The sequence below is a fragment of the Chiloscyllium punctatum genome, chromosome 45 (genome assembly GCF_047496795.1).
Source record: "Chiloscyllium punctatum isolate Juve2018m chromosome 45, sChiPun1.3, whole genome shotgun sequence".
In the NCBI taxonomy this organism is placed as follows: Eukaryota; Metazoa; Chordata; class Chondrichthyes; order Orectolobiformes; family Hemiscylliidae; genus Chiloscyllium; species Chiloscyllium punctatum.
Window position 1 is genome coordinate 60,918,796 of NC_092783.1, and position 15,685 is coordinate 60,934,480.

Genomic DNA, 15,685 nt, shown 5'->3' on the forward strand with positions numbered 1-15,685 from the left:
AGGTACAGCAGAATGAGGTCATTCGACCCCTCCATTAGATCTGCCATTTGATCATGACTGACCTATTTCGTAATCCCATTCTCCTGCCTTTTCCCTGTAACCCTTCATCGCCTTACTAATCAAAAATCTATCTTAAATACAGTAAATAACTTGACCTCCACAGCCTGCTGTGGCAGTGAATTCCACGGACTAACCATGCTCTGGCTGAAGAAATTCCTCCTCATCTCAGTTCTATAGGGTCATGCCTTCACTCAGAATATGTCCTCAGGTCCTAGTCTCTCCAACTACTAGAAACATCTTGACCACATCCACTCTACCTGGGCCCCTCAGTATTCGGAAAGTTTCAAGCAGATTCTCCCTCCATTTTTCTAAACTCCACGAGTACAGACCCAGAATCTTCAACCATCCTCAGATGTCAAGTCTGTCACCCCTGAGATCATTTTTATAAACCTCCTCTGGATTCCCTCCAAGGCCAGCTCATCGTTTCTTAGATATGGAGCTCAAATTGCTCCCAATACTCCAAATGCTGTCTGACCAGAGCCTTATACAGCCTCCACAGTACACCTCTGCTCTTGATTTCTAGTTCTCTTGGAAGGAATGCAAACATTGCATTTGCTTTCGTAATGGTCAGTTGAACCTGCATGTTAACCTTAAGAAAATCCTGAGGACTCTCAAATCTCTTTGTGCTTCAGATTTCTGAAGCCCTTCCTAGTTCAGAAAACAGTCTACACCTTTATTCTTCCTAATAAAGAGCATTACCTTCCACTTTCCCCACAATGTATTCCATCTGTCATTCCTTTGCCCGTTCTCCTAGCCTACAAGTCCTTCTGCAGCTTCCCTGTTTCCCCAACACTACCTGCCCATCCACCTATTATTGTGCTATTGGTCGATAATGAAGGGCTTTGATAAGATGAATAGGGATAATTTCCTCTCGTCAGTAGCTATATCACATAAATTTAAGATAAATCAACAAAGGTCGTGCATATTTTGTTTAATATAGTTATTTTGGCATGAATAGAAACTTGGTCAGAATAACAATGGAGGTTAAAAAAAAAGGAAATGGATTAATTATCTGGAATTTACGATACAGAACCTACTTAACTTCCTCTCACCCTATTCTATTCACTTCCCCAACATGTAGAATTGGGCTTTCCATTTAATGCACTAACCTAACAATTACACATGGTAACAAGTTTCACATTCTCACCATTCCTCAAATAAAGAATTGCTCTTAAATTCCTGGTTTGATTTATTACTAATTGTTTTATATTTACTACTACTAATTCTGAACTCCTTGAAGTGGAAAGATCACCTCAATGCCAAACTTATCAAGCACAGTCTTAACATTAGTGACTTCTACCAGGTTATCGAGATCTGATTTTTTTTTAAAAAGAGAGAAGAGCAAAAACCCAAGCTTGAATAGTTTACTTGTTTTTTTTTCCAAGAAGCGAGTGGTCAAACTCTTCAATGAGCAGACACAGGCACCGTAACTGGTCCCATTCTGTGATAGGGCATCCTATCTTCCTAAGCAATTGGGGAAACTTAGACAGAAGACAGTGGTGTTCAGATCCATCAAGAAGAAACTGAAATGTTTTACTGTCATTTCCCCATCCATTCAATCAAAAGTGGCACGGTGGCTCAGTGGTTAGCACTGCTGCCTCACAGCACCAGGGTCCCATGTTCAATTCCAGCCTCGGGAGACTGTCTGTGTGGAGTTTGCACATTGTCCCCGTGTCTGTGTGGGTTTCCTCTGGGTGCTCCAGTTTCCTCCCACAGTCCAAAGATGTGCAGGTCAGGTGAATTGGCCATGCTAAACTGCAAATAGTGATAGGTACATTAGTCAGAGAGGGATGGGTCCCTCTTCGGAGGGTCGGTGTGGAATTGTTGGGCTGAAGGGCCAGTTTCCACACTGTAGGTAATCTAACCTAAAAAAGGTTGGACACTTCCCTTTCAGTTCTTTTAAGTGTTGTTCTTATGTTGAAAATAACAGGATGAAGTGATCTACATTATAATTTCAAATTTTCAACCCAGCTTATGACTGTAATTGTGTACAGAAGAGCAGGAGGAAGCAATACAGCTGCCAGAATTGTTGGTATTTTTTTTAAACTGGGTGGTAGCCTGCCACATTTCCAATTTTCTTCACTCAGGCTGTGGTTAAAATATGGAACTCTGTTTCGTATGGATATAGGAGAAAGTGAGGACTGCAGATGCTGGAGATCAGAGCTGAAAATGTGTTGCTGTGAACCTAGCTTATGACTGAGTTCAGTCCCAACCCTCTAACTCAGCACCACCTTCCTAACCTGCAATCTTCTTCCTGACCTCTCCGCCCCCACCCTCACTTCGGCCTATCACCCTCACCTTAACCTCCCTCCACCTATCGCATTTGCAACGCCCCTCCCCACCTTTCATTTTAACCTGCTTGGCACACTTTCCTCATTCCTGAAGAAGGGCTCATGCCAGAAACGTCGATTCTCCTGCTCCTTGGATGCTGCCTGACCTGCTGCGCTTTTCCAGCAACGCATTTTCAGCTTCGTACTCAAGTCAGATAGGGATGCATTTAAGGGGGGCTTTAAAACTTCGACATGGGCACATGTGCATTATCCATCCCTAAAGGCCCTTGAACTGAGGGGCTTACTGGGCCATTTCAGATGACAGTTCAGAGTTAATCACACTGCTGTCATTAGGTAAGGATAGAAGATTTCCCTCCCTAAAGGGCATCAGTGAGTGAACAAGACAAGTTCTCACAATTACTGATAATAGCTGTTGCGGTCATCATTACTGAAACTACCTTTGTATTCCAGATTTTATTTCTTAACTTGAACTTTCATTAGCATCTGTGGTGGGATTTGAACTCATAACCCCAGAGCATTAACCTGAGCTTCTTGTTAACTCATTGTGACATAGGAACTACACCACCATCTGCCCCCGGAAGGAAAGAGTAGGGTGTCATGCTGATTGTAAAAAGTGAGGTAGGGTGAGAGGAGCTGTGCATGGAGCAGAAACACCAGTAGAGCAGAACTGCTGCAGAGCTGTAAATCGGACGCAATTCCCACATGCTGGGCAGAATTGACAAGCTGAGAAGCAATGCTCCTTTATGGAATTAATTAAACTGTAAAGAGCTGGGGCGGTTCTTTTCTAAAGCAATCAGCCCCCTTGGGGTGCTTCATCTGAGCAATGAGATCATCTTAATCGAGTGACCGTTTGACCCAAATGTCTCAGGTAGGAATTTACTTCTCCCTGAAGCATCAACTGCTCAGAAATGGGAAATCACAATCCCATGATGCACTTCTGTAGATGCCTGCAAGGATCACCCTCAGACACATCAAACCACTTCAACAGACAAACACATGCATTCTTCCAACCATCATACACAAACAGGGGGAAAACAGACCTTAACTAGGATTACGACATACAAGTAAAACCAAATAGAAACCTTGTATGCCGAGCTGGAGAGTTAAGCAAATTCAGCAAACTGAATACCAAGGCCTCCTGGTCTCTGTTGGAATTTGTACCTGTGCCCTGAAGCAATTCCTTTCCAAGCTGAAGCACAGAACCAAAGCTCCCACACTGATAAGGCACAGATTTTAAGCTTCATAATAATACAATAAGCCATTAAAATAACTTAAGTATTATGAAGGGCACCTGAATCTTACCTTACTCAATGAGTGATTAAAATTATCACTTAGCTTGACTGATTGTAATTTTAAATTTATTTGCACAACAGTAAAACTGTGAACCATTTTACTCTGCAGTATGCCAGGAATTTTCAATGGGAATTGTCTGCACATTTTTGACCTAATTACAGGAGAAAAGTTCAAAGCTAAAACCTGCAAAAGTAAACCATTTTTCTTTGCCTTTCAGTCATTTCTTCAGGAAATTATGAGCCTATAATCCTAATTTTAAATTTTAATCAAAACAATTTTATATTTCAATATTACAAAATTGTAGAGTGAGTGTGTCTCTCTAATGGAGGGGCAGGGGTTGGAGTGGAAAGGTTGTAGCAAAGACTCAAATACTGAGCTGGAAAAGACTTGTAAAAGCAAAAAGAAAGGTGGCAAAGCTAGGGGGAGTAAATAATAAAGTATCAGAGGACAGGGATGCCATGTTTAACAATGTAGACTGCCAGTGATGCAACTCAGGAGACAAGGCATTTATTCATGAGTTACTGGGGGACAAAAATCATCAGAAAAGAAAAGTGCAACTCACAAACACAAAGAATTTTCATTTACAGAACTCTATTCGTATCCACAGATTTCCTTTGCAGCTAACTAATTACTATCAAAAAGTGTAGTTTTTAATGTTAGGCAAGCAAACACAGCAGTCAATTTGCACTCAAGATACCACAAATAACCAAGAGATGAATGACCAGCTAATTTGCATTTAGTTTTTGGTGCTGGTTTAGGGGAAGATGCCATTTGAAAGAATGGTGAACTTTCCTGCTTTTTCTCCGAACCAGCACCATTGGATTGAAAAAGGCAGAGAGAGAGAGAGAGAGAGAAAAAAAGAGAGAAAGAGTCTTCAACATTTAATTCAAAAGCTAGCACCTTCAACAGTGTACCATTCACTTAGTATCACACTGGAAGCACTGACCAGGATTACATACACATTCTGCACATGTGGCAGTGGGAAGGATGAGTGATAGGACAGTTGGGCATTTCAGAGATGAGAAAAAAAAGAGAGTTTGGAGCATTCTGGATGAGCAGCAGCTTGCAGAAGTGGAAGTAGCTGGGGAATATTTGATAAATTGAGCCTTGAGATTATACAAGCATGAATCACGTTTAGTAGGGCAGAAGCAGAGGTAACAGCAGGTGGAGTAGAAACATAACATCTTCTAAGAAAGCATGTCAGTTACTTTTTACAAACTTTATTCAAGGTTTAATTTAACGGAATAGAAAAGAAACATTTGTCATCAAGGTAAAAAAGATTGGATCATGGAACATACATGGTAGTAATTCTCGATCTGCTGTTTCTGTGCAGCTGGGATATGGATAGAAAAGATGACCTTTCTCCAAGGGATAGGGGATCATTCGAAAAGCTGAAAGGAGAACAGTAACACAGATAAGATACACGGTATTCACTGTAATAAACCACAGATGTTCCAGCAATGCAGAGGTCTCCACAGTGAATGGTTCACTCCATGTGAGATCCTACATACTAGCAATTATAGCCAAATAAATGGTTCTAGCTTTAAATAACTGACCGTCAGACAATGTAAGCTGTGTAAGTGCTACATATGTCTGAGAGGTGCTGAAGGAATAGCATCTACATATCTGGGTGAAATTGGACAGTCATAGAGATGTATAGTATGGACATTGACCTTTTGTGGCATCCATGCCGATCAGGTATCCTAAATTAATCCAGTCCCATTTGCCAGCATTTGGGCCATATCCCTCTAAATCGTTCTCATTCATCTACCCATCCAGATGTATTTTAAATATTGTAACTGTACCTCCCTAGGCAGTTCTTCCATGTACGCACCATCCTCTGTGAAAAAGTTGCCCCTTTGGTCCCTTTTAAATCTTTTCCCACTCCTCTTAAAACCTCTAGTTTTAGATTTCCCTACCTTACGAAAAAAACCTTGTCCATTCACCCTATCCATGCCCCTCATGATTTTATAAACTTCTATAAAGTCACCCCTCAGCCTCTGATGCTCCAGAGAAAATAGCCCCAGCCTATTCAGCCTCCCCCTATGGCTCAAACGCTCTAACCCTAAATCTTTTCTGAACCCTTTCAGGTTTCACATCTTTCCTATAGTAGGGAGACCAGAACTGAACACAGTATTCCAAAAGTAGCCTAACCAAAACCTCCCAATGCCTATAGTTAAATGCACTGACCAATAAAGGCAAGCGTACCAAACGCCTTCTTCACCTTCCTGTCTACTTGCAACTACACTTGCAAGGAACTATGAACCTGCACCCCAAGGTCACTTTGTTTGGCAACACTCCCCAGGACCTTAACTCAACGTTAAAATCAATTATAAATCTTGTTAATTTTATCACTGCCCGAAATTGTTTTGCAGCTTCTCTATGTCTACTCCAATTTTATGTGACCTATGTATACACTGCCCAAGCCCCAGCTGCTTCCTTTACTTCATACCTAAAGGACCATTCGGCAGCTCATTCAAGGTAGGCCCATCGACAGAAACCATCATAACAATGACCTTACTTCCAAAGTTGTTATTTTCCAAACAGCAAGATCCCACAGTCTGGTTTATTAGGTGACATTTGTTGAGGAATGGTTTTAGCCAGGGCAGAAGAACCTATCCTCTTCTTGTCAAATGATGAGTTTATTTAACATTACCCATGTAATTTAGTCAAATGATACAGCCAAAGAATGCCCCCCCTCCCCCACCCTCTCTGAATTCCATCAGACAGGTGTTAACACGAGCTGTTCTTGCTTGGGAATGTTTGAGGGGCCACATTAGAAAAGCACACAAACCCCTAGCACTAATGATCTCACTTAATAAACAGAACAATTGAACTAATGGGTACAAACTGTGCAGAGGAAGCATAAACTTCTCTCCTTTCACACATTAACTTAAGCAGTTCTACAACCAGATGCAACTAGCAACTTCCAATCCTACAATCTCAGCAGACACAAGCGAATACTGCCACTGGCGAGATGCCCTTCAAAATCACACACAGTCCACACTGGGAACCTGATATCATCAATCCCAAGTCCTGGAACACTCTCCTTACCAATAATGCAAACGTTAGGAGGGGGGGTTATGGGGGTTGGAGGAAGGAAAAACCTTGGAGGGCTTTAAAAATAAGGTCAAGAAGTTTGAGGCACTCGGATAAAAGGAGCCAATGTTGAACACAAATTAAACAGAAAGGTTTCCTCAGTCAAAATAGTTTCTTCTTCTTTCAGGCTGACTTGCTGCATATTTTCAGTTATCTTTCTTTTCTCTGTACATCTGTTAAGAGTCTACTTTGCACTGTTCAGAATATACTGTAAAGAAACTGAAGAAATTGTTTTAAATTTCCAAGTCTCTGTATCCCAAATAAAACCCAGCTAATACATCATCTGCAGATTACAATGACCGATATTTATGGAAACAGGTTTTACCCTGAGCAAGTATTTAGTGGTTTCTCAGTAGAGGAAAAATCTGGACTCAATTGCTTGGTTATGTTTTAGATCAATCAGAATGCAAAACACACCTTTCTAATTTATTCACTGAACATGTATTGACTGAAATAAATTTATGCGATTATAACAAAATGGCAACAAATGCACATCAGACAAAATGCATCTGTAGCATGTACTAAATACCACCCAATAAACCTAATCTATCCTAAAGAAATCCCTCCAGCTTTTACAGCGCCTGATTACCAGTCATTAAGATTGAGAAGAAACGGCAATGAAATTCGCATTCTAAAACAACTCACCATCCTCCAAGACACAATTATGCACCCTCCCATCACCCAGCCAGCTGAAACTGCCTTTAATGAAATTTCTGAGGCCCATGTTTACAGTGCCCTTGGGCTTTGTGTACAGGAAGGAAACAGAGTGTGTTTATGTGAAGAAGAGTGGTAAAAGAATGTTGAGGTGCTGATGGGACCAAATAACCAACACTGGTTTACGATGATTTATTTGCAATGAAGAAAGGGGAGAGCTAAGTAATTGGAGAGATTGTGAAACCAGCTTTTAAGTATTGTATTGTCACAGTTTTTCCATCCTGCTAATGCCATCAGATCACACTTTAAAAAGAGGGTTCATTCAACATTGAGTAAAGTAGGATTCAGTTGAAATTCACTTCCTATCTGATGACATAAGTCGTCACAGGCTGAGAAAACACGTAGTGTGACGTCCAATTTCACCTCCAATGATTCATGCTATTCAAAAAGAAAAAAAAGCAGGGAAGTTGCGCCAGCCAGTAATTTTGTTAAAATTAACATCTCTGAAACAGTTTCATCTGCTCATTATTGTCACTGGGACCTTTTGGTGTGCAAATTAGCAGACATGTTTCACTGCAATTCTGAATTACTTCATTTGTTGTAAAGTCTGCTGAGGCCCAAAATCATTATATAAATTCGAGTTCTTTCTTTTTAAATTCTGGTCCTATGCATGTACTCTAAAAATTTCAGATAGCAAAATGTCAACCACACTAATTTCGAACGACATTCATATATAGGCAAGTCTAACTAAGGAAGACAGCTTTGTTATCTTTATATATGTAGAAAACCATGGGTCTTATAACAATCACAGTCACTTTTACATTTCAAACCCTGGGCAGGGAAAATAAGTAAAATTGAAATTCTCAGACTGGAATAGGTTTTGAACTCAAAACATCCAGATTATTAGTCCTATTAATTCAGTAATGTAACTAATACATTACAATACCCATACATTCATCCTCGTAACAAAGATTTATTACCAAGAATCACTGGACAAGAGGTTCACACATTCCTCACCCACTCCTCTCCCAAATCCTAGCAAAGACTTCACTGGATATTATTTGTACTTCTCGAAGCAGCTAAATGACAGGGTGGGATCTCAGTGTATTTGACAATTCTATCACCTTCTGGGTAACAGTAGGTTAATGGTTATTCTACTAGATTTGCAAACTAGAGACTGAGAGTACAACACGGAAAGCAGGGCTGAAGTTAGTAACGTTCAACATGGAACGACCACTGGCAAAGGCATAATTGACCAAACATTTCTATCAAGACACTATGTTGATTTTATCTATGCTTTTATTCCTAGCTCAAAGACAGCATATACAAATCCTCAGATCAACTGCAACCTCATAAATATTGCCATTAAAATGTAAACAACCAACAAGAGCAGTGTGAAAAGTAAAATGCTGCTCAATACTTTCTTTTAAGACAAATAAAGATCTCAGAAGCCTTGATCCAAGATTATTCTCAACAAATCTCCCAATAAAGAATCACATGCTAGAAAATAATCACATCAGCTAGAGGTCTAAAACTCAGGGAAACCCTTCACATTCTTGTTAATCTTCATTACAAAAACAGCATGAGACTCAGAGTGTTCAGACCATCCAATTAAACAAGATCACTCGAAAATCACTTTGAATTAGGTTAGTGAGCTTTGACATGAACAGCAAAAGGATACTTACTGCCTTCCCACGTACAGTGCAATAGGTTAAGGGCCCCCTCTACCCTCTTCCAGTGTTGAAGGTGAAAGAAAGCATATGCTATTGCTTCACTGTCTCCCCGCTTCAGAATGTGTTCTGGTGGTAAAATTAAACTTTTCATTTCTAGTAAATACTGAAGGAAAAAAAATGGGAAAAGATTTTTAAAAACTGATTAGTTGTTGAGAAGAACAAAAGATAGATAATATAAATGAGTACGACAAGTTTTACAAATTTGGGGACAGCAGAATTATTTTTCCAAACAGGAAGCAGCGTAATTTCAGGTGTCAAAGAGCATTAAGGTTAAAAGTTTACTTTTTCTAATTTCTCACACCATGCCGGTGTGCAATGACCAACTTGCACACAAATTAGTTATTTATTATATGATCAGAAATGTCGTGCAATACAAAATCAATTTTGTAGTTGCGAAACTCTCACCCTTTTGCCTTTGGACCTCTCCCATTCATGACCCATTATTCCTCCCTCCTCTTGTATTCTTCGATCTATCCCATTTCTCCTGCTTCGCTTGTTTTAGAAGCTCTTGCTCTTCCCTCCAAAGGTGCTCTGGAATGCCAGCTAGAACTGGTAATTTTCACAATGAATGTCTCTGGCCTCATGAAACAACACAGCACCAACAAGAAGAGCTATAAAGCCCTGCAAACTTGATTTTCGCTGCACAACCCAGATTTTCTTGTTCACAAGTAATTATTAAGTTAAATTTCTATCACAAAAGAACTACAAGACAGTGGATCTACATTTGACTAATCCTATAACCTTTGGATACAAGTTAAAAAACAGGTAACAAGGTATGGGCAACGATCCCAAACCTAAATATTTAAGAGATTGCAAATGCGTTGCCAATTTCCACACTGGAGCGAAGACCTCAAGGCTTATAAACTTTACAAATTATATACATGTGGGAATGCAGAGTAGTGCAATGTGTTTAGGGTATGATATATATACATGCAAGTTCATGTATTTAAAAAAGCTTGCATTTACACTGCGCTTTTCACAACTTTGGATATCTCGATTCTTTAAAACCAATACTTTCAAAAAGTGCAGTCACTGTTGTAATGTCAGAAACAACAGTCAATTTGTGCACAGCAAGCTCCCAGTCTATCTGACAATGATCAGGTAATCTGTATTTATGACGTTGCTGAGGGATAACAATTAGGAGAAAGTGAGGACTGCAGATGCTGGAGATCAGAGCTTAAAAATGTGTTGCTGGAAAAACGCAGGTCAGACAGCATCAAAGGAGCAGGAGAATCGACGTTTTGGGCAAAAGCCCTTTATCAGGAATGAGGAAGGTGTGTTTTTGACCTGGGGGGTGCAGTGAGAGGGGGACTCACTGAGATCCTTGTAGAGGGAGGAGGAGAGCTTCTTCAAGGAAGGCATCCGTGCAAGAGGATTCGCAGTAGGTTAAAATCAACTAGGAGGAAGAGAGGACTGCAGATGCTGGAGATCAGAGCTTAAAAATGTATTGCTGGGTGTCCCTCCTCATTCCTGAAGAAGGGCTTATGCCCGAAACGTCAATTCTCCTGCTCCTTTGATGCTGCCTGACCTGCTGCGCTTTTCTAGCAACACATTTTTAAGCTAAGAGGGATAACAATTGTCTAGCACTCATGATAATTCCTCTGCTCTTGAAAACAGTGCTAAGGAATCTTTTGCATCCATTGTAGCAGGCACATGGTGCTTCTGCTCATTTGAAAAACGACCCTTCAGACTGTGCAGAACTCCCTCAATACAGCACAGGGAGCATTAGCCTTGATTTCTGTCCTGCAGGGAGGCTTGAATCAGAGTCATACAGCACAGAAACAGACCCTTTGGCCCAACTCGGCCAAGTTTCTTGATCTAGTCCCATTTGCGCGCATTTGGCCTATATCTCTCTTAATGTTTCCTATCCACGTACCAGCCCAAAGATTTTTTAAATGCTGTAATTGTACTCACTGTTATCACTTCCTTCAGCTGCCTGTTATATGCACCACCTTCTGTGTGAAAAGGTTGTCCCTCAGTCCTTTTTAAACATGCTCCCTCTCACCTGAAACCTATGCCCTCTAGATTTGGACTCCCCCATCCTGGGAAAAAGATTTTGCCTATTTACCTTATCTATGTCCCTCATGATTTTACAAGCCTCTACAAGGTCACTCATCAGCCACCTATGATCCAGGGAATAATGTCCCAGCCTATCCAGTCTTGCATTATAACTTACACACTCCTGTCTTGGTCACATCGTTGTAAATCTTCTGTGTACTCTTTCCAGTTTAATAACATCCTTACTATAGCAGAGCGACCAGAAGAATTGTACACAGTACTCCAAATGTCGTCTACTGCTACAACATGTCCCAACTCCTGCACTCAATGCTCTGACTGATGAAGCCAAGCGTACTAAATGCTTTCTTCACCATTTTGCTGCCTGTGATGCTGCTTCCAAGGAACTACATACCTGCAGCCCTAAATCTTGTGGCTCGACAACACACTCAGGGGCACTACCTGTCTAAGTCTTGTCCCTGGTTCGTCTTACCGAAATGTAGCATTTTGCATTTATCCGAATTAATCTCCATCTGCCATTCTTCGGCCCACTTGATCAGAAACTGAAGGCTTAGAGATGAGAGCACTACCATCTAAATCACCGCAAACACTATAAATATCCTTACTGTGCTTTAAATGACAGTAATGTACCAGCAATTTAATTTTTGCAGTTAAACATTGAATGCTCTGATGCGGTCCTTCTGTCGGCCAAGTCTGTATCAGAATGTCAGGCAGATTTTTCTTTTTGGGGTAATCTCTCCATCTTGCACTCCCTTTGTCAAGAAAGGTTCTAAACTTGTAGAATATACACAGCATTTTTCTGACCTCAATTCCATACTCTCAGGAAACATTTTAATTTGACTCCCACGTTATCAATAATTCTACAAGTTGAAGATAACTTCTCCTTGTTGATACCATCAAATGTCATCACAAAATCTGATTCAGAGAGTCATAGAGATGTACAGCATGGAAACAGACTCTTCAGTCCAACTTGTCCATGCCGACCAAATATCCCTACCCAATCTAGTCCCACCTGCCAGCACCCGGCCCATATCCCTCTAAACCCTTCCTATTCATATACTCATCCAGATGCCTTTTAAATTATGCAATTGTACTAGTCTCCACCACTTTCTCTGGCAGCTCATTCCATACACGTACCATCCTCTGTGTGAAAAAGATGCCCCTTAGGTCTCTAATTCTAATTAGAAAATATCTTTCCCCTCTCACCTTAAACCTATGCTCTCTAGTTCTGGATGCCCCCACCACACCCCTCATGATTTTACAAACCTTTAGGTCAATCCTCAGCCTCCAACTCTCCAGGGAAAACAGCCCCAGCCTGTTCAACCTCTCCCTATAGTTCAAGTTTCACAACATCTTTCTGATAGGAAGGAGACCAGAAAATTATACTCTCTGTCCCAAAACTGTTACAATAATCTAAACGGAATAATAAAACTGACAAAGTTGCAAATCTGTAACATGAACAGATTATTAGTCAGCTTCAGTGAAGAGAAAAAAAAAGGTTATTGATCTGGGTGTTCTTTATTTTTGTAAGTGAAACAATACAAACTTCCTTTCAACATGCTGCAGAGGTTCTGCAGAGCGACAATTTCAAAGGAGGTACAGAAGAAATACTGCAGGTCAAACCAGGAGGATTGAGACAGTAAACATGCATTTAGAGAATACTGTGCAAGCCCCAAATCACTTCACAATAAATGAGCCACGCTTGAACTCTTGCCTCAGTTGTAATTTAGGAAACACACAAGCTAACAGTTGCAGAAGTGTTTCACCAAGATAAATGAGAAAATAATTTCTTTTACTGATATCAGTAAAGGATTAAAAGTTGACCAGGACATTAGGAGAACTCTCCAGCTTTTCTTTAAATAGCAGTGACATGGGAGAATTGGAAGGATGGCCCTCTGAGTGCACAACTCCCGCAGTACTGCCCTCAAGTGTCAGGCCAGATTATGTCCTCAAGACTGTGGCTTGAATCCACACCCTTCTGACAACTAAGCAATTGTTAATATTATGTTGCTGTTGCACAGTACAACCTTGATTATCCAAACATCAATTATCCAAACAAGATCTCAAGGTCCCGTAAAAACGGCATTAGGCAACTCAGCATTCAGTTATCAATTAAAATGCATTGTGGCTTGCATTGATTAGATTAGATTAGGTTCCCTTCGGCCCAGCAAGTCCACACTGATCCTCCAAAGAGTAACCCACCCAGACCCTTTTTCCCTCTGACTAACACACCTAACCTATGGCAATTTAGCATGGCCGATTCACCTGACCTGTACGTCTTTGGACTGTGGGAGGAAACCAGTGCACCTGGAGAAAACCCATACAGACACGGAGAGAATGTGCAAACTCCACACAGACAGTTGCCCAAGGCTGGAATTGAACCTGGGACCTTGGTGCCCTGAGGCAGCAGTGCTAACCACTGAACCACCATGCCGCCCCTTTTAAAGCCAAGAATCGGATAACTGACAAATGTTCGGATAACCGGCACACAAACTACTGCTCGTTTACGATCAGATCAGTTACCCGAACCAGTTATTCAAATAAAACACACCCCACCCATCTCATTCAGATACTCGAGGTTCCACTATATTAGGTTCCAATCAGAGTGTAGGGTCTGTGAAAAGGACAACCCTCTCACCAACTGCACTTTGGAAGTTGCTGAAAGATTTCAGCTGTGCAGGAATACCAATGGGCAAACACAGGCCTGATGTCAAATCCACACCAGCAACTGCCTCATTAAAAAGGGGTCCATGCAGAAGGCAAACTCCAAGGATACCATGACATCATTAGTTTGGAGGCCACTATTAAAGTTACAAGATACCTGCAGCATTGTCTGATACAATGTTTCCTTCAAAACCATCAATAGTTTGAGATAGGGAGGACAGTAGTCACTAAGATAATTTTGCTGCCTTCATAGAGATATTGAAAATTGGAGCAGAAGGCAACCATTTACCCCTTCAAGCCTGGTCTGCAATTCAATATCCTACAGCTCATTACTGGATTACATTTACAAAGAAAGCACAGTACAGAAAAAGGGTCATTCACCTTAACCACAATATATTATTGATTTATCGTCCCAAAGAGCCTTTGTCTTTTTTGACAGGCATCCTCCAAACTGCACCAATCTTCTCCTTTAATGCATGCAATGAAATGCTTCTTCACCCAATCAAACCCTTCCATAATTTTGAAGGCTTCTGTCAAGTCTCTTTTTACATCACCAGGTCATGAACAATCCATACATCAACGTATTCCCAATCTGGCCTACCTTGCCTTATGCAGATTTCACACAACATTGTCAGAAATGAGGAACAAATTGAACCCTTAGCAAATTCACATATTTCCAAACCAAAGGAACACAAAGAGCCTGAAAGGCAGTTGGTACCCAAACTCTCAGAAGAAACCGACAAAGCAGGGTCAACAAAATTCTTCCACAATAAGAACACTAAACACAGACAAATTTTAACAGTGATGGGCAATGCTGGAAATAGCAACTGTGAAGAACTATTCACTACCTACAAGTTCCAAATCATTATATGTACAGTTGTACTCAGGATAGGGTAACATCAGCAAGGCTGGGATTTATTGCTCACCCACAGTTGCCCCAAGATGATCTTCTTTGGGCCTGCTCCTTACATCAGATGTTATTCTTTGGAGAAGTTTTAACACTGGATTAGAGTCCACCTGCAGGGCAGACCAGGTAAGGACACCAGGTTTCAATCTCTAATGGATATTAGAGAGCTTCTGTAGCAATTTAACAGACTCTATTTAAGAGACCAGTTTTTATTGCACGTATCATTTAATTATTTTTAAACCAAATTCAAATTCTTACACTGCCATGGAGCCTAATACAGTAGCAAATTGAACTGTCGTCCTCTGGATTATTGGTGTTAATGGTATTTGGTCATGCTTCATCAGGTTTCTTGGGATGATGAACCAAATTAAGGGTGCAACTTCGACTATATTAAAAGGTGCTATATAAGGAATGGTCAACATTGAAATTGAGTCAATGTAAAGTTCAAGTCACATGATGAAATGCTGGACCAGTTAAACAAACATTTTGCCAAAAGGTAGGTTCTAAAAGGAAAGAGAGAGCAGGGGAGGATTTCCAGAGTTGATGACTGAGGTATAGTCCTGACCGACACAGCAGATTCAATGTGCAATGTTGCTCAATCCTGTTCTCCTGATTCTCCTTAGGTTGGAAGGCATTGGGATTGGTGGTCAGAGGTTGGTTTTAGAGGGGGGTGGGAGGGAGACAGAAGTTTTGGGAGGAATTCCACTGTTCATCATATAACTAACTTATTTTAAGAATAAAATTCTACCCTGATCCTTTCAAGAAGCCTTTCATTCCCATAAAAGGATATTAGTTGCACAGGATGGCACAACAAAGCACCACATTTCAGGCTTAATTCCGATAATTAGCTGTTTCAATTTGCAAAGTTTCTTGATACCAACTCCAAACATGGTAGAGATGCAGCTGAGTTAGAGGGATGCTCACCTGAACACATTTGTCAAATAGTTGCTCCAGGGAATGGGGGAGGC

The 15,685-nt window shown here is 40.7% G+C and overlaps 1 protein-coding gene across 3 annotated transcripts in view; it reads right to left on the bottom strand.

The window, feature by feature from the left end:
• Positions 1–15,685, bottom strand: part of LOC140467484 (suppressor of tumorigenicity 7 protein homolog) — a 163,583-nt gene that overhangs the window by 15,941 nt on the left and 131,957 nt on the right. For 2 of the 3 annotated variants that reach the window (XM_072563895.1, XM_072563897.1), the window contains exons 12-13: positions 9,083–9,233; positions 4,943–5,035 (exon numbers count right to left, since the gene is read on the bottom strand). In XM_072563895.1, coding sequence (XP_072419996.1) covers positions 4,943–5,035; positions 9,083–9,233 — 244 coding nt within the window. The remainder of the gene's footprint in view (positions 1–4,942; positions 5,036–9,082; positions 9,234–15,685) is intronic. The other variant, XM_072563896.1, reaches the window with a different exon arrangement.